Genomic DNA, 27,656 nt, shown 5'->3' with positions numbered 1-27,656 from the left:
CCTCACTCAAACGAAATAACACACTCCTAATCTTTCTAACCGGTAGCGACGAGCCCGGCTGCAGATAGAAGAGCGGAAGTCCTGTTCGCGCGCTTTCTGGTACCGTGTGGTACTTTGGTTCCCCCGTGAAGTTCTGCAGATGAACGAGAAGTTGGTCTGATCGCTGCACGCTACCAGAAAAAAACGTCGTTGAGAAATCAGCAACGGCTTTACTTTCGTCGCAATCTACGTTTTTATTGTCTGATTGAAACGCTTAATGACCGTATTCCTAGAGAGGAGAGAGAGAGAAAGAGCATGTTCTTCTTATTGACGTTTCTATAATTGCTCTTTTTACTACCTAAAACGAGTCGGTAGCTTTTTGCCAGAGAAAGGACTAGTGCTAATATCCAACAAGAATTCATAGCTGCCCTCTACGATGACGACAGACTGCACCACATTGCTGCATTTAATTAATCGATTAATTAAACAGGTAAAGCCTCGAGGAAAAATGCTCACTTGGTTAACTTCAGCGGATAAGGCTACGAAAAATATTTCAGAGAAATCGAGAAATGGTTCGAGTATTTACCGAGGAGAGTTGGTATTCCAGCTTCACTTCCTCTTTCCACGGCAAGACAAGTTTGACGTCCAACTGAGATTTTCCTGTATCGAACCAATGCATCTCTTTTTTTTATAAATGCTAGTTCTTTTATACCGCGACTGAGTCGCACGTCCTTAATTCGACATCCGTCGCGCACGCGAGAGATGATGACACTAGGATGAAAACAATAATTGTTGGTTGAAGGGTGTGACCGGCTAGACGACCAGCGTCACACAGGGTTCTGCCGAGAATTTTTCAGTGTGGGAAGAAGGACTGGAACGATAGACATAATATTAAAATGGTCCTAGACAATTTTAAAATCTTGCCTTGGACGATTCATAAAATTGTCTTGGACCATTTATAAAAATTGTCTTGAACCATATTTAAAATTGTCTTGAACCATTTCAAAATTGTCTTGGACCATTTTCAAAATTGTCTTAAACGATTTTTAAAATTGTCTTGAGACAATTTTTCAAAATATTTTGTGACAATTTTTTAAGACAATATTTATAATCGTCTTGAAAATAATTTGAGATTTGTCTTGGGACTATTGTTAAAATTGTCTTCCTTATCTTTAATTCTTAGGGCCTACATATTAAATTGAGGGCATAATCTTAGATTCCAAAGACCTAAATATTAAATTGAGGGCCTAATCTTTGATTCTAAAGGACTAAATATAAAATTGAGGGCATAACCTTTGATTCATAGGGCCAAATATTAAAATGAGGACATAATCTTTGATTCCAAAAGCCTAAATATTAAATTGAGGGACTAATCTTTGATTCTAAAGGCCTAAATATTAAATTGAGGGCATAATCATTGATTCATAGGGCCTAAATATTAAATTGAGCGCCTAATCTTTGATTCTAAAGGCCTAAATATTAAATTGAGGGCCTAATCACTGATTCAAAAGGCCTAAATATTAAATTGAGGACCTAATCTTTGATTCTAAAGGATTACATATTAAATTGAGGGCCCAATCTTTGATTCATAAGGCCTAAATATTAAATTGAGGGCCTAATCTTTCATTCTAAAGGCCTAAATATTAAATCGAGGGCCTAATCTTTGATTCTAAAAGCCTAAATATTAAATTGAGGGCCTAATCTTTGATTCATAGGGCCTAAATATTAAATTGAGGGCCTAATCTTTGATTCATAGGGCCTAAATATTAAATTGAGGGCCTAATCTTTGATTCAAAAGGCCTAAGTATTAAATTGAGGACCTAATCTTTCATTCTAAAGGCCTATATATTAAATTGAGGGCCTAATCTTTGATTCTACAGGCCTAAATATTAAATTGAGGGCCTAATCTTTGATTCATAGGGCATAAATATTAAATTCAGGGCCTAATCTTTGATTCATAGGGCCGAACTATTAAATTGAGAGCCTAATTTTTGATTCATAGGGCATAAATATTAAATTGAGGGCCTAATCTTTCATTCTAAAGGCCTAAACATTAAATCGAGGGCCTAATCTTTGATTCTAAAAGCCTAAATATTAAATTGAGGGCCTAATCTTTTATTCATTGGGCCTAAATATTAAATTGAGGACCTAATCTTTGATTCTAAAAGCCTAAATATTAAATTGAGGTCCTAATCTTTGATTCATAGGGCCTAAATATTAAATTGAGGACCTAATCTTTGATTCTAAAGGCCTAAATATTAAATTGAGGACCTAATCTTTGATTCTAAAGGCCTATATATTAAATTGAGGGGCTAATCTTTCATTCAAAGAGCCTAAATATTAAATTGAGGGCTTAATCCTTCATTCTAAAGGCCTAAATATTAAATCGAGGGCCTAATCTTTGATTCTAAAAGCCTAAATATTAAATTGAGGGCCTAATCTTTGAATCTAAAGGCCTAAATATTAAATTGAGGGCCTAATCTTTGATTGGAAAGACTTAAATATTAAATTGAGGGCCTAATCTTTGATTCATAGGGCCTAAATATTAAATTGAGGACTTAATCTTTGATTCATAGGGCCTAAATATTAAATTGAGGAGCTAATCTTTGATTCATGGGGCCTAAATATTAAACTGAGGACTTAATCTTTGATTCTAAAGGCCTAAATATTAAATTGAGGGCCTAATCTTTGATTCATAGAGCCTAAATATTAAATTGAGGGCCTAATCTTTGATTCATAGGGCCTAAATATTAAATTGAGGGCCTAATCTTTGATTCAAAAGGCCTAAGTATTAAATTGAGGACCTAATCTTTCATTCTAAAGGCCTATATATTAAATTGAGGGCCTAATCTTTGATTCTACAGGCCTAAATATTAAATTGAGGGCCTAATCTTTGATTCATAGGGCATAAATATTAAATTGAGGGCCTAATCTTTGATTCATAGGGCCGAACTATTAAATTGAGAGCCTAATTTTTGATTCATAGGGCATAAATATTAAATTGAGGGCCTAATCTTTCATTCTAAAGGCCTAAACATTAAATCGAGGGCCTAATCTTTGATTCTAAAAGCCTAAATATTAAATTGAGGGCCTAATCTTTTATTCATTGGGCCTAAATATTAAATTGAGGACCTAATCTTTGATTCTAAAAGCCTAAATATTAAATTGAGGTCCTAATCTTTGATTCATAGGGCCTAAATATTAAATTGAGGACCTAATCTTTGATTCTAAAAGGCCTAAATATTAAATTGAGGACCTAATCTTTGATTCTAAAGGCCTATATATTAAATTGAGGGGCTAATCTTTCATTCAAAGAGCCTAAATATTAAATTGAGGGCTCAATCCTTCATTCTAAAGGCCTAAATATTAAATCGAGGGCCTAATCTTTGATTCTAAAAGCCTAAATATTAAATTGAGGGCCTAATCTTTGAATCTAAAGGCCTAAATATTAAATTGAGGGCCTAATCTTTGATTGGAAAGACTTAAATATTAAATTGAGGGCCTAATCTTTGATTCATAGGGCCTAAATATTAAATTGAGGACTTAATCTTTGATTCATAAGGCCTAAATATTAAATTGAGGAGCTAATCTTTGATTCATGGGGCCTAAATATTAAACTGAGGACTTAATCTTTGATTCTAAAGGCCTAAATATTAAATTGAGGGCCTAATCTTTGATTCATAGGGCCTAAATATTAAATTGAGGGCCTAATCTTTGATTCATAGGGCCTAAATATTAAATTGAGGGCCTAATCTTTGATTCAAAAGGCCTAAGTATTAAATTGAGGACCTAATCTTTCATTCTAAAGGCCTATATATTAAATTGAGGGCCTAATCTTTGATTCTACAGGCCTAAATATTAAATTGAGGGCCTAATCTTTGATTCATAGGGCCGAACTATTAAATTGAGAGCCTAATTTTTGATTCATAGGGCATAAATATTAAATTGAGGGCCTAATCTTTCATTCTAAAGGCCTAAACATTAAATCGAGGGCCTAATCTTTGATTCTAAAAGCCTAAATATTAAATTGAGGGCCTAATCTTTTATTCATTGGGCCTAAATATTAAATTGAGGACTTAATCTTTGATTCTAAAAGCCTAAATATTAAATTGAGGTCCTAATCTTTGATTCATAGGGCCTAAATATTAAATTGAGGACCTAATCTTTGATTCTAAAGGCCTAAATATTAAATTGAGGACCTAATCTTTGATTCTAAAGGCCTATATATTAAATTGAGGGGCTAATCTTTCATTCAAAGAGCCTAAATATTAAATTGAGGGCTTAATCCTTCATTCTAAAGGCCTAAATATTAAATCGAGGGCCTAATCTTTGATTCTAAAAGCCTAAATATTAAATTGAGGGCCTAATCTTTGAATCTAAAGGCCTAAATATTAAATTGAGGGCCTAATCTTTGATTGGAAAGACTTAAATATTCAATTGAGGGCCTAATCTTTGATTCATAGGACCTAAATATTCAATTGAGGGCCTAATCTTTGATTCATAAGACTTAAATATTAAATTGAGGACATAATCTTTGATTCTAAAGGACTAAATATTAAATTGAGAGACTAATCTTTGATTCTAAAGGCCTTAATATTAAATTGAGCGCCAAATCTTTGATTCTAAAAACATAGTATTAAATTCAGGGCCTAATCTTTGATTCGAAAGACCTAAATATTAAATTGAGGGCTTAATGTTTGATTCATAGGGCCTAAATGTTAAATTGAGGACGTAATCTTTGATTCTACAGGCCTAAATATTAAATTGAGGGCCTAATCTTTGATTAATAGGGCATAAATATTAAATTGAGGGCCTAATCTTTGATTCATAGGGCATAAATATTAAATTGAGGGCCTAATCTTTCATTCTAAAGGCCTAAACATTAAATCGAGGGCCTAATCTTTGATTCTAAAAGCCTAAATATTAAATTGAGGGCCTAATCTTTGATTCATAGAGCCTAAATATTAAATTGAGGACCTAATCTTTGATTCTAAAGGCCTAAATATTAAATTGAGCGCAAACCTTTGATTCTAAAAGACTAAATATAAAATTGAGGGCCTAATCTTTGATTCGAAAGGCCCTTATATTAAATTGAGAGCCTAAACTTTCATTCTAAATATTAAATCGAGGGCCTAATCTTTGATTCTAAAAGCCTAAATATTAAATTGAGGGCCTAATCTTTGATTCATAGGGCCTAAATATTAAATTGAGGGCCTAATCTTTGATTCATAGGGCCTAAATATTAAATTGAGGGCCTAATCTTTGATTCATAAGGCCTAAATATTAAATTGAGGACCTAATCTTTCATTCTAAAGGGCTATATATTAAATTGAGGGCCTAATCTTTGATTCTACAGGCCTAAATATTAAATTGAGGGCCTAATCTTTGATTCATAGGGCATAAATATTAAATTGAGGGCCTAATCTTTCATTCTAAAGGCCTAAACATTAAATCGAGGGCCTAATCTTTGATTCTAAAAGCCTAAATATTAAATTGAGGGCCTAATCTTTCATTCATTGGGCCTAAATATTAAATTGAGGACCTAATCTTTGATTCTAAAAGCCTAAATATTAAATTGAGGTCCTAATCTTTGATTCATAGGGCCTAAATATTAAATTGAGGACCTAATCTTTGATTCTACAGGCCTAAATATTAAATTGAGGGCCTAATCTTTGATTCATAGGGCCTAAATATTAAATTGAGGACCTAATCTTTGATTCTAAAGTCTTAAATATTTAATTGGGAGCATAATCTTTGATTCTAAAGACCTAAATATAAAATTGAGGGCCTAATCTTAGATTCATAGGGCCTAAATATTAAATTGAGGACCTAATCTTTGATTCAACAGGCCTAAATATTAAATTGAGAGCCTAATCTTTGATTCATAGGGCCTAAATATTAAATTGAGGGCCTAATCTTTGATTCATAGGGCATAAATATTAAATTGAGGGCCTAATCTTTCATTCTAAAGGCCTAAACATTAAATCGAGGGCCTAATCTTTGATTCTAAAAGCCTAAATATTAAATTGAGGGCCTAATCTTTGATTCATAGGGCCTAAATATTAAATTCAGGGCCTAATCTTTGATTCATAGGGCCAAAATATTAAATTGAGGAGCTAATCTTTGATTCATGGGGCCTAAATATTAAATTGAGGACTTAATCTTTGATTCTAAAGGCCTAAATATTAAATTGAGGGCCTAATCTTTGATTCATAGGGCCTAAATATTAAATTGAGAGCCTAATCTTTGATTCATAAGGCCTAAATATTAAATTGAGGGCCTAATCTTTGATTCATAAGGCCTAAGTATTAAATTGAGGACCTAATCTTTCATTCTAAAGGCCTATATATTAAATTGAGGGCCTAATCTTTGATTCTACAGGCCTAAATATTAAATTGAGGGCCTAATCTTTGATTCATAGGGCATAAATATTAAATTGAGGGCCTAATCTTTTATTCATAGGGCCGAACTATTAAATTGAAAGCCTAATTTTTGATTCATAGGGCATAAATATTAAACTGAGGGCCTAATCTTTCATTCTAAAGGCCTAAACATTAAATCGAGGGCCTAATCTTTGATTCTAAAAGCCTAAATATTAAATTGAGGGCCTAATCTTTCATTCATTGGGCCCAAATATTAAATTGAGGACCTAATCTTTGATTCAAAAGGCCTAAGTATTAAATTGAGGACCTAATCTTTCATTCTAAAGGCCTATATATTAAATTGAGGGCCTAATCTTTGATTCTACAGGCCTAAATATTAAATTGAGGGCCTAATCTTTGATTCATAGGGCATAAATATTAAATTCAGGGCCTAATCTTTGATTCATAGGGCCGAACTATTAAATTGAGAGCCTAATTTTTGATTCATAGGGCATAAATATTAAATTGAGGGCCTAATCTTTCATTCTAAAGGCCTAAACATTAAATCGAGGGCCTAATCTTTGATTCTAAAAGCCTAAATATTAAATTGAGGGCCTAATCTTTTATTCATTGGGCCTAAATATTAAATTGAGGACCTAATCTTTGATTCTAAAAGCCTAAATATTAAATTGAGGTCCTAATCTTTGATTCATAGGGCCTAAATATTAAATTGAGGACCTAATCTTTGATTCTAAAGGCCTAAATATTAAATTGAGGACCTAATCTTTGATTCTAAAGGCCTATATATTAAATTGAGGGGCTAATCTTTCATTCAAAGAGCCTAAATATTAAATTGAGGGCTTAATCCTTCATTCTAAAGGCCTAAATATTAAATCGAGGGCCTAATCTTTGATTCTAAAAGCCTAAATATTAAATTGAGGGCCTAATCTTTGAATCTAAAGGCCTAAATATTAAATTGAGGGCCTAATCTTTGATTGGAAAGACTTAAATATTAAATTGAGGGCCTAATCTTTGATTCATAGGGCCTATATATTAAATTGAGGACTTAATCTTTGATTCTAAAGGCCTAAATATTAAATTGAGAGCCCAATCTTTGAATCTAAAGGCCTAAATATTAAATTGAGGGCCTAATCTTTGATTGGAAAGACTTAAATATTCAATTGAGGGCCTAATCTTTGATTCATAGGACCTAAATATTAAATTGAGGGCCTAATCTTTGATTCATAAGACTTAAATATTAAATTGAGGACATAATCTTTGATTCTAAAGGCCTAAATATTAAATTGAGAGCCTAATCTTTGATTCTAAAGGCCTTAATATTAAATTGAGCGCCAAATCTTTGATTCTAAAAACATAGTATTAAATTCAGGGCCTAATCTTTGATTCGAAAGACCTAAATATTAAATTGAGGGCTTAATCTTTGATTCATAGGGCCTAAATATTAAATTGAGGACCTAATCTTTGATTCTACAGGCCTAAATATTAAATTGAGGGCCTAATCTTTGATTAATAGGGCATAAATATTAAATTGAGGGCCTAATCTTTGATTCATAGGGCATAAATATTAAATTGAGGGCCTAATCTTTGATTCATAGGGCATAAATATTAAATTCAGGGCCTAATCTTTGATTCATAGGGCCGAACTATTAAATTGAGAGCCTAATTTTTGATTCATAGGGCATAAATATTAAATTGAGGGCCTAATCTTTCATTCTAAAGGCCTAAACATTAAATCGAGGGCCTAATCTTTGATTCTAAAAGCCTAAATATTAAATTGAGGGCCTAATCTTTTATTCATTGGGCCTAAATATTAAATTGAGGACTTAATCTTTGATTCTAAAAGCCTAAATATTAAATTGAGGTCCTAATCTTTGATTCATAGGGCCTAAATATTAAATTGAGGACCTAATCTTTGATTCTAAAGGCCTAAATATTAAATTGAGGACCTAATCTTTGATTCTAAAGGCCTATATATTAAATTGAGGGGCTAATCTTTCATTCAAAGAGCCTAAATATTAAATTGAGGGCTTAATCCTTCATTCTAAAGGCCTAAATATTAAATCGAGGGCCTAATCTTTGATTCTAAAAGCCTAAATATTAAATTGAGGGCCTAATCTTTGAATCTAAAGGCCTAAATATTAAATTGAGGGCCTAATCTTTGATTGGAAAGACTTAAATATTAAATTGAGGGCCTAATCTTTGATTCATAGGGCCTATATATTAAATTCAGGGCCTAATCTTTGATTCTAAAAGCCTAAATATTAAATTGAGGGCCTAATCTTTCATTCATTGGGCCTAAATATTAAATTGAGGACCTAATCTTTGATTCAAAAGGCCTAAGTATTAAATTGAGGACCTAATCTTTCATTCTAAAGGCCTATATATTAAATTGAGGGCCTAATCTTTGATTCTACAGGCCTAAATATTAAATTGAGGGCCTAATCTTTGATTCATAGGGCATAAATATTAAATTCAGGGCCTAATCTTTGATTCATAGGGCCGAACTATTAAATTGAGAGCCTAATTTTTGATTCATAGGGCATAAATATTAAATTGAGGGCCTAATCTTTCATTCTAAAGGCCTAAACATTAAATCGAGGGCCTAATCTTTGATTCTAAAAGCCTAAATATTAAATTGAGGGCCTAATCTTTTATTCATTGGGCCTAAATATTAAATTGAGGACCTAATCTTTGATTCTAAAAGCCTAAATATTAAATTGAGGTCCTAATCTTTGATTCATAGGGACTAAATATTAAATTGAGGACCTAATCTTTGATTCTAAAGGCCTAAATATTAAATTGAGGACCTAATCTTTGATTCTAAAGGCCTATATATTAAATTGAGGGGCTAATCTTTCATTCAAAGAGCCTAAATATTAAATTGAGGGCAAAATCCTTCATTCTAAAGGCCTAAATATTAAATCGAGGGCCTAATCTTTGATTCTAAAAGCCTAAATATTAAATTGAGGGCCTAATCTTTGAATCTAAAGGCCTAAATATTAAATTGAGGGCCTAATCTTTGATTGGAAAGACTTCAATATTAAATTGAGGGCCTAATCTTTGATTCATAGGGCCTATATATTAAATTGAGGACTTAATCTTTGATTCTAAAGGCCTAAATATTAAATTGAGAGCCCAATCTTTGAATCTAAAGGCCTAAATATTAAATTGAGGGCCTAATCTTTGATTGGAAAGACTTAAATATTCAATTGAGGGCCTAATCTTTGATTCATAGGACCTAAATATTAAATTGAGGGCCTAATCTTTGAATCTAAAGGCCTAAATATTAAATTGAGGGCCTAATCTTTGATTGGAAAGACTTAAATATTAAATTGAGGGCCTAATCTTTGATTCATAGGGCCTATATATTAAATTGAGGACTTAATCTTTGATTCTAAAGGCCTAAATATTAAATTGAGAGCCCAATCTTTGAATCTAAAGGCCTAAATATTAAATTGAGGGCCTAATCTTTGATTGGAAAGACTTAAATATTCAATTGAGGGCCTAATCTTTGATTCATAGGACCTAAATATTAAATTGAGGGCCTAATCTTTGATTCATAAGACTTAAATATTAAATTGAGGACATAATCTTTGATTCTAAAGGCCTAAATATTAAATTGAGAGCCTAATCTTTGATTCTAAAGGCCTTAATATTAAATTGAGCGCCAAATCTTTGATTCTAAAAACATAGTATTAAATTCAGGGCCTAATCTTTGATTCGAAAGACCTAAATATTAAATTGAGGGCTTAATCTTTGATTCATAGGGCCTAAATATTAAATTGAGGACCTAATCTTTGATTCTACAGGCCTAAATATTAAATTGAGGGCCTAATCTTTGATTAATAGGGCATAAATATTAAATTGAGGGCCTAATCTTTGATTCATAGGGCATAAATATTAAATTGAGGGCCTAATCTTTGATTCATAGGGCATAAATATTAAATTCAGGGCCTAATCTTTGATTCATAGGGCCGAACTATTAAATTGAGAGCCTAATTTTTGATTCATAGGGCATAAATATTAAATTGAGGGCCTAATCTTTCATTCTAAAGGCCTAAACATTAAATCGAGGGCCTAATCTTTGATTCTAAAAGCCTAAATATTAAATTGAGGGCCTAATCTTTTATTCATTGGGCCTAAATATTAAATTGAGGACTTAATCTTTGATTCTAAAAGCCTAAATATTAAATTGAGGTCCTAATCTTTGATTCATAGGGACTAAATATTAAATTGAGGACCTAATCTTTGATTCTAAAGGCCTAAATATTAAATTGAGGACCTAATCTTTGATTCTAAAGGCCTATATATTAAATTGAGGGGCTAATCTTTCATTCAAAGAGCCTAAATATTAAATTGAGGGCTTAATCCTTCATTCTAAAGGCCTAAATATTAAATCGAGGGCCTAATCTTTGATTCTAAAAGCCTAAATATTAAATTGAGGGCCTAATCTTTGAATCTAAAGGCCTAAATATTAAATTGAGGGCCTAATCTTTGATTGGAAAGACTTAAATATTAAATTGAGGGCCTAATCTTTGATTCATAGGGCCTATATATTAAATTGAGGACTTAATCTTTGATTCTAAAGGCCTAAATATTAAATTGAGAGCCCAATCTTTGAATCTAAAGGCCTAAATATTAAATTGAGGGCCTAATCTTTGATTGGAAAGACTTAAATATTCAATTGAGGGCCTAATCTTTGATTCATAGGACCTAAATATTAAATTGAGGGCCTAATCTTTGATTCATAAGACTTAAATATTAAATTGAGGACATAATCTTTGATTCTAAAGGCCTAAATATTAAATTGAGAGCCTAATCTTTGATTCTAAAGGCCTTAATATTAAATTGAGCGCCAAATCTTTGATTCTAAAAACATAGTATTAAATTCAGGGCCTAATCTTTGATTCGAAAGACCTAAATATTAAATTGAGGGCTTAATCTTTGATTCATAGGGCCTAAATATTAAATTGAGGACCTAATCTTTGATTCTACAGGCCTAAATATTAAATTGAGGGCCTAATCTTTGATTAATAGGGCATAAATATTAAATTGAGGGCCTAATCTTTGATTCATAGGGCATAAATATTAAATTGAGGGCCTAATCTTTGATTCATAGGGCATAAATATTAAATTCAGGGCCTAATCTTTGATTCATAGGGCCGAACTATTAAATTGAGAGCCTAATTTTTGATTCATAGGGCATAAATATTAAATTGAGGGCCTAATCTTTCATTCTAAAGGCCTAAACATTAAATCGAGGGCCTAATCTTTGATTCTAAAAGCCTAAATATTAAATTGAGGGCCTAATCTTTTATTCATTGGGCCTAAATATTAAATTGAGGACTTAATCTTTGATTCTAAAAGCCTAAATATTAAATTGAGGTCCTAATCTTTGATTCATAGGGACTAAATATTAAATTGAGGACCTAATCTTTGATTCTAAAGGCCTAAATATTAAATTGAGGACCTAATCTTTGATTCTAAAGGCCTATATATTAAATTGAGGGGCTAATCTTTCATTCAAAGAGCCTAAATATTAAATTGAGGGCTTAATCCTTCATTCTAAAGGCCTAAATATTAAATCGAGGGCCTAATCTTTGATTCTAAAAGCCTAAATATTAAATTGAGGGCCTAATCTTTGAATCTAAAGGCCTAAATATTAAATTGAGGGCCTAATCTTTGATTGGAAAGACTTAAATATTAAATTGAGGACCTAATCTTTGATTCATAGGGCCTATATATTAAATTGAGGACTTAATCTTTGATTCTAAAGGCCTAAATATTAAATTGAGAGCCCAATCTTTGAATCTAAAGGCCTAAATATTAAATTGAGGGCCTAATCTTTGATTGGAAAGACTTAAATATTCAATTGAGGGCCTAATCTTTGATTCATAGGACCTAAATATTAAATTGAGGGCCTAATCTTTGATTCATAAGACTTAAATATTAAATTGAGGACATAATCTTTGATTCTAAAGGCCTAAATATTAAATTGAGAGCCTAATCTTTGATTCTAAAGGCCTTAATATTAAATTGAGCGCCAAATCTTTGATTCTAAAAACATAGTATTAAATTCAGGGCCTAATCTTTGATTCGAAAGACCTAAATATTAAATTGAGGGCTTAATCTTTGATTCATAGGGCCTAAATATTAAATTGAGGACCTAATCTTTGATTCTACAGGCCTAAATATTAAATTGAGGGCCTAATCTTTGATTAATAGGGCATAAATATTAAATTGAGGGCCTAATCTTTGATTCATAGGGCATAAATATTAAATTCAGGGCCTAATCTTTGATTCATAGGGCATAAATATTAAATTCAGGGCCTAATCTTTGATTCATAGGGCCGAACTATTAAATTGAGAGCCTAATTTTTGATTCATAGGGCATAAATATTAAATTGAGGGCCTAATCTTTCATTCTAAAGGCCTAAACATTAAATCGAGGGCCTAATCTTTGATTCTAAAAGCCTAAATATTAAATTGAGGGCCTAATCTTTTATTCATTGGGCCTAAATATTAAATTGAGGACTTAATCTTTGATTCTAAAAGCCTAAATATTAAATTGAGGTCCTAATCTTTGATTCATAGGGACTAAATATTAAATTGAGGACCTAATCTTTGATTCTAAAGGCCTAAATATTAAATTGAGGACCTAATCTTTGATTCTAAAGGCCTATATATTAAATTGAGGGGCTAATCTTTCATTCAAAGAGCCTAAATATTAAATTGAGGGCTTAATCCTTCATTCTAAAGGCCTAAATATTAAATCGAGGGCCTAATCTTTGATTCTAAAAGCCTAAATATTAAATTGAGGGCCTAATCTTTGAATCTAAAGGCCTAAATATTAAATTGAGGGCCTAATCTTTGATTGGAAAGACTTAAATATTAAATTGAGGGCCTAATCTTTGATTCATAGGGCCTATATATTAAATTGAGGACTTAATCTTTGATTCTAAAGGCCTAAATATTAAATTGAGAGCCCAATCTTTGAATCTAAAGGCCTAAATATTAAATTGAGGGCCTAATCTTTGATTGGAAAGACTTAAATATTCAATTGAGGGCCTAATCTTTGATTCATAGGACCTAAATATTAAATTGAGGGCTTAATCTTTGATTCATAGGGCCTAAATATTAAATTGAGGACCTAATCTTTGATTCTACAGGCCTAAATATTAAATTGAGGGCCTAATCTTTGATTAATAGGGCATAAATATTAAATTGAGGGCCTAATCTTTGATTCATAGGGCATAAATATTAAATTGAGGGCCTAATCTTTCATTCTAAAGGCCTAAACATTAAATCGAGGGCCTAATCTTTGATTCTAAAAGCCTAAATATTAAATTGAGGGCCTAATCTTTGATTCATAGAGCCTAAATATTAAATTGAGGACCTAATCTTTGATTCTAAAGGCCTAAATATTAAATTGAGCGCAAACCTTTGATTCTAAAAGACTAAATATAAAATTGAGGGCCTAATCTTTGATTCGAAAGGCCCTTATATTAAATTGAGAGCCTAAACTTTCATTCTAAATATTAAATCGAGGGCCTAATCTTTGATTCTAAAAGCCTAAATATTAAATTGAGGGCCTAATCTTTGATTCATAGGGCCTAAATATTAAATTGAGGGCCTAATCTTTGATTCATAGGGCCTAAATATTAAATTGAGGGCCTAATCTTTGATTCATAAGGCCTAAATATTAAATTGAGGACCTAATCTTTCATTCTAAAGGGCTATATATTAAATTGAGGGCCTAATCTTTGATTCTACAGGCCTAAATATTAAATTGAGGGCCTAATCTTTGATTCATAGGGCATAAATATTAAATTGAGGGCCTAATCTTTCATTCTAAAGGCCTAAACATTAAATCGAGGGCCTAATCTTTGATTCTAAAAGCCTAAATATTAAATTGAGGGCCTAATCTTTCATTCATTGGGCCTAAATATTAAATTGAGGACCTAATCTTTGATTCTAAAAGCCTAAATATTAAATTGAGGTCCTAATCTTTGATTCATAGGGCCTAAATATTAAATTGAGGACCTAATCTTTGATTCTACAGGCCTAAATATTAAATTGAGGGCCTAATCTTTGATTCATAGGGCCTAAATATTAAATTGAGGACCTAATCTTTGATTCTAAAGGCCTAAATATTAAATTGAGGACCTAATCTTTGATTCTAAAGGCCTATATATTAAATTGAGGGGCTAATCTTTCATTCAAAGAGCCTAAATATTAAATTGAGGGCTTAATCCTTCATTCTAAAGGCCTAAATATTAAATCGAGGGCCTAATCTTTGATTCTAAAAGCCTAAATATTAAATTGAGGGCCTAATCTTTGAATCTAAAGGCCTAAATATTAAATTGAGGGCCTAATCTTTGATTGGAAAGACTTAAATATTAAATTGAGGGCCTAATCTTTGATTCATAGGGCCTATATATTAAATTGAGGACTTAATCTTTGATTCTAAAGGCCTAAATATTAAATTGAGAGCCCAATCTTTGAATCTAAAGGCCTAAATATTAAATTGAGGGCCTAATCTTTGATTGGAAAGACTTAAATATTCAATTGAGGGCCTAATCTTTGATTCATAGGACCTAAATATTAAATTGAGGGCCTAATCTTTGATTCATAAGACTTAAATATTAAATTGAGGACATAATCTTTGATTCTAAAGGCCTAAATATTAAATTGAGAGCCTAATCTTTGATTCTAAAGGCCTTAATATTAAATTGAGCGCCAAATCTTTGATTCTAAAAACATAGTATTAAATTCAGGGCCTAATCTTTGATTCGAAAGACCTAAATATTAAATTGAGGGCTTAATCTTTGATTCATAGGGCCTAAATATTAAATTGAGGACCTAATCTTTGATTCTACAGGCCTAAATATTAAATTGAGGGCCTAATCTTTGATTAATAGGGCATAAATATTAAATTGAGGGCCTAATCTTTGATTCATAGGGCATAAATATTAAATTGAGGGCCTAATCTTTGATTCATAGGGCATAAATATTAAATTCAGGGCCTAATCTTTGATTCATAGGGCCGAACTATTAAATTGAGAGCCTAATTTTTGATTCATAGGGCATAAATATTAAATTGAGGGCCTAATCTTTCATTCTAAAGGCCTAAACATTAAATCGAGGGCCTAATCTTTGATTCTAAAAGCCTAAATATTAAATTGAGGGCCTAATCTTTTATTCATTGGGCCTAAATATTAAATTGAGGACTTAATCTTTGATTCTAAAAGCCTAAATATTAAATTGAGGTCCTAATCTTTGATTCATAGGGACTAAATATTAAATTGAGGACCTAATCTTTGATTCTAAAGGCCTAAATATTAAATTGAGGACCTAATCTTTGATTCTAAAGGCCTATATATTAAATTGAGGGGCTAATCTTTCATTCAAAGAGCCTAAATATTAAATTGAGGGCTTAATCCTTCATTCTAAAGGCCTAAATATTAAATCGAGGGCCTAATCTTTGATTCTAAAAGCCTAAATATTAAATTGAGGGCCTAATCTTTGAATCTAAAGGCCTAAATATTAAATTGAGGGCCTAATCTTTGATTGGAAAGACTTAAATATTAAATTGAGGACCTAATCTTTGATTCATAGGGCCTATATATTAAATTGAGGACTTAATCTTTGATTCTAAAGGCCTAAATATTAAATTGAGAGCCCAATCTTTGAATCTAAAGGCCTAAATATTAAATTGAGGGCCTAATCTTTGATTGGAAAGACTTAAATATTCAATTGAGGGCCTAATCTTTGATTCATAGGACCTAAATATTAAATTGAGGGCCTAATCTTTGATTCATAAGACTTAAATATTAAATTGAGGACATAATCTTTGATTCTAAAGGCCTAAATATTAAATTGAGAGCCTAATCTTTGATTCTAAAGGCCTTAATATTAAATTGAGCGCCAAATCTTTGATTCTAAAAACATAGTATTAAATTCAGGGCCTAATCTTTGATTCGAAAGACCTAAATATTAAATTGAGGGCTTAATCTTTGATTCATAGGGCCTAAATATTAAATTGAGGACCTAATCTTTGATTCTACAGGCCTAAATATTAAATTGAGGGCCTAATCTTTGATTAATAGGGCATAAATATTAAATTGAGGGCCTAATCTTTGATTCATAGGGCATAAATATTAAATTGAGGGCCTAATCTTTGATTCATAGGGCATAAATATTAAATTCAGGGCCTAATTTTGATTCATAGGGCCGAACTATTAAATTGAGAGCCTAATTTTTGATTCATAGGGCATAAATATTAAATTGAGGGCCTAATCTTTCATTCTAAAGGCCTAAACATTAAATCGAGGGCCTAATCTTTGATTCTAAAAGCCTAAATATTAAATTGAGGGCCTAATCTTTTATTCATTGGGCCTAAATATTAAATTGAGGACTTAATCTTTGATTCTAAAAGCCTAAATATTAAATTGAGGTCCTAATCTTTGATTCATAGGGACTAAATATTAAATTGAGGACCTAATCTTTGATTCTAAAGGCCTAAATATTAAATTGAGGACCTAATCTTTGATTCTAAAGGCCTATATATTAAATTGAGGGGCTAATCTTTCATTCAAAGAGCCTAAATATTAAATTGAGGGCTTAATCCTTCATTCTAAAGGCCTAAATATTAAATCGAGGGCCTAATCTTTGATTCTAAAAGCCTAAATATTAAATTGAGGGCCTAATCTTTGAATCTAAAGGCCTAAATATTAAATTGAGGGCCTAATCTTTGATTGGAAAGACTTAAATATTAAATTGAGGGCCTAATCTTTGATTCATAGGGCCTATATATTAAATTGAGGACTTAATCTTTGATTCTAAAGGCCTAAATATTAAATTGAGAGCCCAATCTTTGAATCTAAAGGCCTAAATATTAAATTGAGGGCCTAATCTTTGATTGGAAAGACTTAAATATTCAATTGAGGGCCTAATCTTTGATTCATAGGACCTAAATATTAAATTGAGGGCTTAATCTTTGATTCATAGGGCCTAAATATTAAATTGAGGACCTAATCTTTGATTCTACAGGCCTAAATATTAAATTGAGGGCCTAATCTTTGATTAATAGGGCATAAATATTAAATTGAGGGCCTAATCTTTGATTCATAGGGCATAAATATTAAATTGAGGGCCTAATCTTTCATTCTAAAGGCCTAAACATTAAATCGAGGGCCTAATCTTTGATTCTAAAAGCCTAAATATTAAATTGAGGGCCTAATCTTTGATTCATAGAGCCTAAATATTAAATTGAGGACCTAATCTTTGATTCTAAAGGCCTAAATATTAAATTGAGCGCAAACCTTTGATTCTAAAAGACTAAATATAAAATTGAGGGCCTAATCTTTGATTCGAAAGGCCCTTATATTAAATTGAGAGCCTAAACTTTCATTCTAAATATTAAATCGAGGGCCTAATCTTTGATTCTAAAAGCCTAAATATTAAATTGAGGGCCTAATCTTTGATTCATAGGGCCTAAATATTAAATTGAGGGCCTAATCTTTGATTCATAGGGCCTAAATATTAAATTGAGGGCCTAATCTTTGATTCATAAGGCCTAAATATTAAATTGAGGACCTAATCTTTCATTCTAAAGGGCTATATATTAAATTGAGGGCCTAATCTTTGATTCTACAGGCCTAAATATTAAATTGAGGGCCTAATCTTTGATTCATAGGGCATAAATATTAAATTGAGGGCCTAATCTTTCATTCTAAAGGCCTAAACATTAAATCGAGAGCCTAATCTTTGATTCTAAAAGCCTAAATATTAAATTGAGGGCCTAATCTTTCATTCATTGGGCCTAAATATTAAATTGAGGACCTAATCTTTGATTCTAAAAGCCTAAATATTAAATTGAGGTCCTAATCTTTGATTCATAGGGCCTAAATATTAAATTGAGGACCTAATCTTTGATTCTACAGGCCTAAATATTAAATTGAGGGCCTAATCTTTGATTCATAGGGCCTAAATATTAAATTGAGGACCTAATCTTTGATTCTAAAGTCTTAAATATTTAATTGGGAGCATAATCTTTGATTCTAAAGACCTAAATATAAAATTGAGGGCCTAATCTTAGATTCATAGGGCCTAAATATTAAATTGAGGACCTAATCTTTGATTCAACAGGCCTAAATATTAAATTGAGAGCCTAATCTTTGATTCATAGGGCCTAAATATTAAATTGAGGGCCTAATCTTTGATTCATAGGGCATAAATATTAAATTGAGGGCCTAATCTTTGATTCATAGGGCATAAATATTAAATTGAGGGCCTAATCTTTCATTCTAAAGGCCTAAACATTAAATCGAGGGCCTAATCTTTGATTCTAAAAGCCTAAATATTAAATTGAGGGCCTAATCTTTGATTCATAGGGCCTAAATATTAAATTCAGGGCCTAATCTTTGATTCATAGGGCCAAAATATTAAATTGAGGAGCTAATCTTTGATTCATGGGGCCTAAATATTAAATTGAGGACTTAATCTTTGATTCTAAAGGCCTAAATATTAAATTGAGGGCCTAATCTTTGATTCATAGGGCCTAAATATTAAATTGAGAGCCTAATCTTTGATTCATAAGGCCTAAATATTAAATTGAGGGCCTAATCTTTGATTCATAAGGCCTAAGTATTAAATTGAGGACCTAATCTTTCATTCTAAAGGCCTATATATTAAATTGAGGGCCTAATCTTTGATTCTACAGGCCTAAATATTAAATTGAGGGCATAATCTTTGATTCATAGGGCATAAATATTAAATTGAGGGCCTAATCTTTTATTCATAGGGCCGAACTATTAAATTGAAAGCCTAATTTTTGATTCATAGGGCATAAATATTAAACTGAGGGCCTAATCTTTCATTCTAAAGGCCTAAACATTAAATCGAGGGCCTAATCTTTGATTCTAAAAGCCTAAATATTAAATTGAGGGCCTAATCTTTCATTCATTGGGCCCAAATATTAAATTGAGGACCTAATCTTTGATTCAAAAGGCCTAAGTATTAAATTGAGGACCTAATCTTTCATTCTAAAGGCCTATATATTAAATTGAGGGCCTAATCTTTGATTCTACAGGCCTAAATATTAAATTGAGGGCCTAATCTTTGATTCATAGGGCATAAATATTAAATTCAGGGCCTAATCTTTGATTCATAGGGCCGAACTATTAAATTGAGAGCCTAATTTTTGATTCATAGGGCATAAATATTAAATTGAGGGCCTAATCTTTCATTCTAAAGGCCTAAACATTAAATCGAGGGCCTAATATTTGATTCTAAAAGCCTAAATATTAAATTGAGGGCCTAATCTTTTATTCATTGGGCCTAAATATTAAATTGAGGACCTAATCTTTGATTCTAAAAGCCTAAATATTAAATTGAGGTCCTAATCTTTGATTCATAGGGCCTAAATATTAAATTGAGGACCTAATCTTTGATTCTAAAGGCCTAAATATTAAATTGAGGACCTAATCTTTGATTCTAAAGGCCTATATATTAAATTGAGGGGCTAATCTTTCATTCAAAGAGCCTAAATATTAAATTGAGGGCAAAATCCTTCATTCTAAAGGCCTAAATATTAAATCGAGGGCCTAATCTTTGATTCTAAAAGCCTAAATATTAAATTGAGGGCCTAATCTTTGAATCTAAAGGCCTAAATATTAAATTGAGGGCCTAATCTTTGATTGGAAAGACTTAAATATTAAATTGAGGGCCTAATCTTTGATTCATAGGGCCTATATATTAAATTGAGGACTTAATCTTTGATTCTAAAGGCCTAAATATTAAATTGAGAGCCCAATCTTTGAATCTAAAGGCCTAAATATTAAATTGAGGGCCTAATCTTTGATTGGAAAGACTTAAATATTCAATTGAGGGCCTAATCTTTGATTCATAGGACCTAAATATTAAATTGAGGGCCTAATCTTTGATTCATAAGACTTAAATATTAAATTGAGGACATAATCTTTGATTCTAAAGGCCTAAATATTAAATTGAGAGCCTAATCTTTGATTCTAAAGGCCTTAATATTAAATTGAGCGCCAAATCTTTGATTCTAAAAACATAGTATTAAATTCAGGGCCTAATCTTTGATTCGAAAGACCTAAATATTAAATTGAGGGCTTAATCTTTGATTCATAGGGCCTAAATATTAAATTGAGGACCTAATCTTTGATTCTACAGGCCTAAATATTAAATTGAGGGCCTAATCTTTGATTAATAGGGCATAAATATTAAATTGAGGGCCTAATCTTTGATTCATGGGGCATAAATATTAAATTGAGGGCCTAATCTTTGATTCATAGGGCATAAATATTAAATTCAGGGCCTAATCTTTGATTCATAGGGCCGAACTATTAAATTGAGAGCCTAATTTTTGATTCATAGGGCATAAATATTAAATTGAGGGCCTAATCTTTCATTCTAAAGGCCTAAACATTAAATCGAGGGCCTAATCTTTGATTCTAAAAGCCTAAATATTAAATTGAGGGCCTAATCTTTTATTCATTGGGCCTAAATATTAAATTGAGGACTTAATCTTTGATTCTAAAAGCCTAAATATTAAATTGAGGTCCTAATCTTTGATTCATAGGGACTAAATATTAAATTGAGGACCTAATCTTTGATTCTAAAGGCCTAAATATTAAATTGAGGACCTAATCTTTGATTCTAAAGGCCTATATATTAAATTGAGGGGCTAATCTTTCATTCAAAGAGCCTAAATATTAAATTGAGGGCTTAATCCTTCATTCTAAAGGCCTAAATATTAAATCGAGGGCCTAATCTTTGATTCTAAAAGCCTAAATATTAAATTGAGGGCCTAATCTTTGAATCTAAAGGCCTAAATATTAAATTGAGGGCCTAATCTTTGATTGGAAAGACTTAAATATTAAATTGAGGGCCTAATCTTTGATTCATAGGGCCTATATATTAAATTGAGGACTTAATCTTTGATTCTAAAGGCCTAAATATTAAATTGAGAGCCCAATCTTTGAATCTAAAGGCCTAAATATTAAATTGAGGGCCTAATCTTTGATTGGAAAGACTTAAATATTCAATTGAGGGCCTAATCTTTGATTCATAGGACCTAAATATTAAATTGAGGGCCTAATCTTTGATTCATAAGACTTAAATATTAAATTGAGGACATAATCTTTGATTCTAAAGGCCTAAATATTAAATTGAGAGCCTAATCTTTGATTCTAAAGGCCTTAATATTAAATTGAGCGCCAAATCTTTGATTCTAAAAACATAGTATTAAATTCAGGGCCTAATCTTTGATTCGAAAGACCTAAATATTAAATTGAGGGCTTAATCTTTGATTCATAGGGCCTAAATATTAAATTGAGAACCTAATCTTTGATTCTACAGGCCTAAATATTAAATTGAGGGCCTAATCTTTGATTAATAGGGCATAAATATTAAATTGAGGGCCTAATCTTTGATTCATAGGGCATAAATATTAAATTGAGGGCCTAATCTTTCATTCTAAAGGCCTAAACATTAAATCGAGGGCCTAATCTTTGATTCTAAAAGCCTAAATATTAAATTGAGGGCCTAATCTTTGATTCATAGAGCCTAAATATTAAATTGAGGACCTAATCTTTGATTCTAAAGGCCTAAATATTAAATTGAGCGCAAACCTTTGATTCTAAAAGACTAAATATAAAATTGAGGGCCTAATCTTTGATTCGAAAGGCCCTTATATTAAATTGAGAGCCTAAACTTTCATTCTAAATATTAAATCGAGGGCCTAATCTTTAATTCTAAAAGCCTAAATATTAAATTGAGGGCCTAATCTTTGATTCGAAAGGCCCTTATATTGAATTGAGAGGCTAAACTTTCATTCTAAATATTAAATCGAGGACCTAATCTTTGATTCTGAAAGCCTAAATATTAAATTGAGGGCCTAATCTTTGATTCATAGGGCCTAAATCTTAAATTGAGGGCCTAATCTTTGATTCATAGAGCCTAAATATTAAATTGAGGGCCTAATCTTTGATTCATAGGGCCTAAATATTAAATTGAGGACCTAATCTTTGATTCTAAAGTCTTAAATATTTAATTGGGAGCATAATCTTTGATTCTAAAGGCCTAAATATTAAATTGAGGGCCTAATCTTAGATTCATAGGGCCTAAATATTAAATTGAGGACCTAATCTTTGATTCAACAGGCCTAAATATTAAATTGAGAGCCTAATCTTTGATTCATAGGGCCTAAATATTAAATTGAGGGCCTAATCTTTGATTCATAGGGCATAAATATTAAATTGAGGGCCTAATCTTTGATTCATAGGGCATAAATATTAAATTGAGGGCCTAATCTTTCATTCTAAAGGCCTAAACATTAAATCGAGGGCCTAATCTTTGATTCTAAAAGCCTAAATATTAAATTGAGGGCCTAATCTTTTATTCATTGGGCCTAAATATTAAATTGAGGACCTAATCTTTGATTCTAAAAGCCTAAATATTAAATTGAGGGCCTAATCTTTGATTCATAGGGCATAAATATTAAATTGAGGGCCTAATCTTTGATTCATAGGGCATAAATATTAAATTCAGGGCCTAATCTTTGAATCATAGGGCCGAACTATTAAATTGAGAGCCTAATTTTTGATTCATAGGGCATAAATATTAAATTGAGGGCCTAATCTTTCATTCTAAAGGCCTAAACATTAAATCGAGGGCCTAATCTTTGATTCTAAAAGCCTAAATATTAAATTGAGGGCCTAATCTTTTATTCATTGGGCCTAAATATTAAATTGAGGACTAAATCTTTGATTCTAAAAGCCTAAATATTAAATTGAGGTCCTAATCTTTGATTCATAGAAACTAAATATTAAATTGAGGACCTAATCTTTGATTCTAAAGGCCTAAATATTAAATTGAGGACCTAATCTTTGATTCTAAAGGCCTATATATTAAATTGAGGGGCTAATCTTTCATTCAAAGAGCCTAAATATTAAATTGAGGGCTTAATCCTTCATTCTAAAGGCCTAAATATTAAATCGAGGGCCTAATCTTTGATTCTAAAAGCCTAAATATTAAATTGAGGGCCTAATCTTTGAATCTAAAGGCCTAAATATTAAGTTGAGGGCCTAATCTTTGATTGGAAAGACTTAAATATTAAATTGAGGGCCTAATCTTTGATTCATAGGGCCTATATATTAAATTGAGGACTTAATCTTTGATTCTAAAGGCCTAAATATTAAATTGAGAGCCCAATCTTTGAATCTAAAGGCCTAAATATTAAATTGAGGGCCTAATCTTTGATTGGAAAGACTTAAATATTCAATTGAGGGCCTAATCTTTGATTCATAGGACCTAAATATTAAATTGAGGGCCTAATCTTTGATTCATAAGACTTAAATATTAAATTGAGGACATAATCTTTGATTCTAAAGGCCTAAATATTAAATTGAGAGCCTAATCTTTGATTCTAAAGGCCTTAAAATTAAATTGAGCGCCAAATCTTTGATTCTAAAAACATAGTATTAAATTCAGGGCCTAATCTTTGATTCGAAAGACCTAAATATTAAATTGAGGGCTTAATCTTTGATTCATAGGGCCTAAATATTAAATTGAGGACCTAATCTTTGATTCTACAGGCCTAAATATTAAATTGAGGGCCTAATCTTTGATTAATAGGGCATAAATATTAAATTGAGGGCCTAATCTTTGATTCATAGGGCATAAATATTAAATTCAGGGCCTAATCTTTGATTCATAGGGCATAAATATTAAATTCAGGGCCTAATCTTTGATTCATAGGGCCGAACTATTAAATTGAGAGCCTAATTTTTGATTCATAGGGCATAAATATTAAATTGAGGGCCTAATCTTTCATTCTAAAGGCCTAAACATTAAATCGAGGGCCTAATCTTTGATTCTAAAAGCCTAAATATTAAATTGAGGGCCTAATCTTTTATTCATTGGGCCTAAATATTAAATTGAGGACTTAATCTTTGATTCTAAAAGCCTAAATATTAAATTGAGGTCCTAATCTTTGATTCATAGGGCCTAAATATTAAATTGAGGACCTAATCTTTGATTCTAAAGGCCTAAATATTAAATTGAGGACCTAATCTTTGATTCTAAAGGCCTATATATTAAATTGAGGGGCTAATCTTTCATTCAAAGAGCCTAAATATTAAATTGAGGGCAAAATCCTTCATTCTAAAGGCCTAAATATTAAATCGAGGGCCTAATCTTTGATTCTAAAAGCCTAAATATTAAATTGAGGGCCTAATCTTTGAATCTAAAGGCCTAAATATTAAATTGAGGGCCTAATCTTTGATTGGAAAGACTTAAATATTAAATTGAGGGCCTAATCTTTGATTCATAGGGCCTATATATTAAATTGAGGACTTAATCTTTGATTCTAAAGGCCTAAATATTAAATTGAGAGCCCAATCTTTGAATCTAAAGGCCTAAATATTAAATTGAGGGCCTAATCTTTGATTGGAAAGACTTAAATATTCAATTGAGGGCCTAATCTTTGATTCATAGGACCTAAATATTAAATTGAGGGCCTAATCTTTGATTCATAAGACTTAAATATTAAATTGAGGACATAATCTTTGATTCTAAAGGCCTAAATATTAAATTGAGAGCCTAATCTTTGATTCTAAAGGCCTTAATATTAAATTGAGCGCCAAATCTTTGATTCTAAAAACATAGTATTAAATTCAGGGCCTAATCTTTGATTCGAAAGACCTAAATATTAAATTGAGGGCTTAATCTTTGATTCATAGGGCCTAAATATTAAATTGAGGACCTAATCTTTGATTCTACAGGCCTAAATATTAAATTGAGGGCCTAATCTTTGATTAATAAGGCATAAATATTAAATTGAGGGCCTAATCTTTGATTCATAGGGCATAAATATTAAATTGAGGGCCTAATCTTTGATTCATAGGGCATAAATATTAAATTCAGGGCCTAATCTTTGATTCATAGGGCCGAACTATTAAATTGAGAGCCTAATTTTTGATTCATAGGGCATAAATATTAAATTGAGGGCCTAATCTTTCATTCTAAAGGCCTAAACATTAAATCGAGGGCCTAATCTTTGATTCTAAAAGCCTAAATATTAAATTGAGGGCCTAATCTTTTATTCATTGGGCCTAAATATTAAATTGAGGACTTAATCTTTGATTCTAAAAGCCTAAATATTAAATTGAGGTCCTAATCTTTGATTCATAGGGCCTAAATATTAAATTGAGGACCTAATCTTTGATTCTAAAGGCCTAAATATTAAATTGAGGACCTAATCTTTGATTCTAAAGGCCTATATATTAAATTGAGGGGCTAATCTTTCATTCAAAGAGCCTAAATATTAAATTGAGGGCTTAATCCTTCATTCTAAAGGCCTAAATATTAAATCGAGGGCCTAATCTTTGATTCTAAAAGCCTAAATATTAAATTGAGGGCCTAATCTTTGAATCTAAAGGCCTAAATATTAAATTGAGGGCCTAATCTTTGATTGGAAAGACTTAAATATTAAATTGAGGGCCTAATCTTTGATTCATAGGGCCTATATATTAAATTCAGGGCCTAATCTTTGATTCTAAAAGCCTAAATATTAAATTGAGGGCCTAATCTTTCATTCATTGGGCCTAAATATTAAATTGAGGACCTAATCTTTGATTCAAAAGGCCTAAGTATTAAATTGAGGACCTAATCTTTCATTCTAAAGGCCTATATATTAAATTGAGGGCCTAATCTTTGATTCTACAGGCCTAAATATTAAATTGAGGGCCTAATCTTTGATTCATAGGGCATAAATATTAAATTCAGGGCCTAATCTTTGATTCATAGGGCCGAACTATTAAATTGAGAGCCTAATTTTTGATTCATAGGGCATAAATATTAAATTGAGGGCCTAATCTTTCATTCTAAAGGCCTAAACATTAAATCGAGGGCCTAATCTTTGATTCTAAAAGCCTAAATATTAAATTGAGGGCCTAATCTTTTATTCATTGGGCCTAAATATTACATTGAGGACCTAATCTTTGATTCTAAAAGCCTAAATATTAAATTGAGGTCCTAATCTTTGATTCATAGGGCCTAAATATTAAATTGAGGACCTAATCTTTGATTCTAAAGGCCTAAATATTAAATTGAGGACCTAATCTTTGATTCTAAAGGCCTATATATTAAATTGAGGGGCTAATCTTTCATTCAAAGAGCCTAAATATTAAATTGAGGGCAAAATCCTTCATTCTAAAGGCCTAAATATTAAATCGAGGGCCTAATCTTTGATTCTAAAAGCCTAAATATTAAATTGAGGGCCTAATCTTTGAATCTAAAGGCCTAAATATTAAATTGAGGGCCTAATCTTTGATTGGAAAGACTTAAATATTAAATTGAGGGCCTAATCTTTGATTCATAGGGCCTATATATTAAATTGAGGACTTAATCTTTGATTCTAAAGGCCTAAATATTAAATTGAGAGCCCAATCTTTGAATCTAAAGGCCTAAATATTAAATTGAGGGCCTAATCTTTGATTGGAAAGACTTAAATATTCAATTGAGGGCCTAATCTTTGATTCATAGGACCTAAATATTAAATTGAGGGCCTAATCTTTGATTCATAAGACTTAAATATTAAATTGAGGACATAATCTTTGATTCTAAAGGCCTAAATATTAAATTGAGAGCCTAATCTTTGATTCTAAAGGCCTTAATATTAAATTGAGCGCCAAATCTTTGATTCTAAAAACATAGTATTAAATTCAGGGCCTAATCTTTGATTCGAAAGACCTAAATATTAAATTGAGGGCTTAATCTTTGATTCATAGGGCCTAAATATTAAATTGAGGACCTAATCTTTGATTCTACAGGCCTAAATATTAAATTGAGGGCCTAATCTTTGATTAATAAGGCATAAATATTAAATTGAGGGCCTAATCTTTGATTCATAGGGCATAAATATTAAATTGAGGGCCTAATCTTTGATTCATAGGGCATAAATATTAAATTCAGGGCCTAATCTTTGATTCATAGGGCCGAACTATTAAATTGAGAGCCTAATTTTTGATTCATAGGGCATAAATATTAAATTGAGGGCCTAATCTTTCATTCTAAAGGCCTAAACATTAAATCGAGGGCCTAATCTTTGATTCTAAAAGCCTAAATATTAAATTGAGGGCCTAATCTTTTATTCATTGGGCCTAAATATTAAATTGAGGACTTAATCTTTGATTCTAAAAGCCTAAATATTAAATTGAGGTCCTAATCTTTGATTCATAGGGACTAAATATTAAATTGAGGACC

At 31.4% G+C, this 27,656-nt stretch overlaps 1 protein-coding gene across 1 annotated transcript in view; it reads right to left on the bottom strand.

The window, feature by feature from the left end:
- The window catches only part of LOC136190004 (KICSTOR complex protein SZT2-like), a 55,622-nt gene that overhangs the window by 10,726 nt on the left and 17,240 nt on the right, over positions 1-27,656 (bottom strand). The window contains exons 12-17 of the mRNA XM_065978078.1: positions 692-750; positions 566-639; positions 496-518; positions 338-439; positions 230-268; positions 41-170 (exon numbers count right to left, since the gene is read on the bottom strand). Coding sequence (XP_065834150.1) covers positions 41-170; positions 230-268; positions 338-439; positions 496-518; positions 566-639; positions 692-750 — 427 coding nt within the window. The remainder of the gene's footprint in view (positions 1-40; positions 171-229; positions 269-337; positions 440-495; positions 519-565; positions 640-691; positions 751-27,656) is intronic.

The sequence above is a fragment of the Oscarella lobularis genome, chromosome 8 (genome assembly GCF_947507565.1).
Source record: "Oscarella lobularis chromosome 8, ooOscLobu1.1, whole genome shotgun sequence".
Classification (NCBI taxonomy): Eukaryota; Metazoa; Porifera; class Homoscleromorpha; order Homosclerophorida; family Oscarellidae; genus Oscarella; species Oscarella lobularis.
The sequence above is the reverse complement of the archived record's forward strand: the minus strand, read 5'-3'. Positions and strand labels throughout refer to the sequence as shown.